Genomic DNA, 484 nt, shown 5'->3' with positions numbered 1-484 from the left:
TTTGCTGGATCAAGCCTCTGTACACATCTGGGGCACACCTAGGTTTGGATCATTACCTCTCACCATTAACACTTGGAAACAAGTCAATTAAAACACTTCCTTTCTCAAATTCCTTATCCAGATTACCTCACAGGTGTTCTCTTTCATTTCCAGTTTGCTGTTTATCAATAATTAGTATGTTAGTCTGTTCATTTTTCTCTATACGTACATTTGTCTCTATATAGAATTGTGTGTGGGTGTGTGTGTGTGTGTGAGTGTGTGTGTGTGAGAGTGTGGGTGTGTGAAAGTGTGGGTGAGTGTGTGTGTGTGTAAGAGTGTGTGTGTGTGTATGAGTGTGTGTGCGCGTGTGTGAGTGTGAGTGAGTGAATGTGAGTGTGTGAGTGCGTGAGAGTGCATGTGAGTGTGTTTGAGTGTGTGTGTGAGTGAGTGTGAGTGTGTCTGTGTGTGAATGTGTGAGTGTGTGTGTGTGTGAGTGTGTGTTGAG

At 43.4% G+C, this 484-nt stretch overlaps 1 protein-coding gene across 1 annotated transcript in view; it reads right to left on the bottom strand.

Moving 5' to 3' along the window:
* The window catches only part of LOC122565066 (cartilage oligomeric matrix protein), a 34,275-nt gene that overhangs the window by 24,186 nt on the left and 9,605 nt on the right, over nt 1–484 (bottom strand). The window contains exon 8 of the mRNA XM_043720696.1: nt 127–157. Coding sequence (XP_043576631.1) covers nt 127–157 — 31 coding nt within the window. The remainder of the gene's footprint in view (nt 1–126; nt 158–484) is intronic.

Source organism: Chiloscyllium plagiosum, chromosome 31, assembly GCF_004010195.1.
Source record: "Chiloscyllium plagiosum isolate BGI_BamShark_2017 chromosome 31, ASM401019v2, whole genome shotgun sequence".
Classification (NCBI taxonomy): Eukaryota; Metazoa; Chordata; class Chondrichthyes; order Orectolobiformes; family Hemiscylliidae; genus Chiloscyllium; species Chiloscyllium plagiosum.
This window is presented reverse-complemented; position numbering and strand designations above follow the sequence as displayed.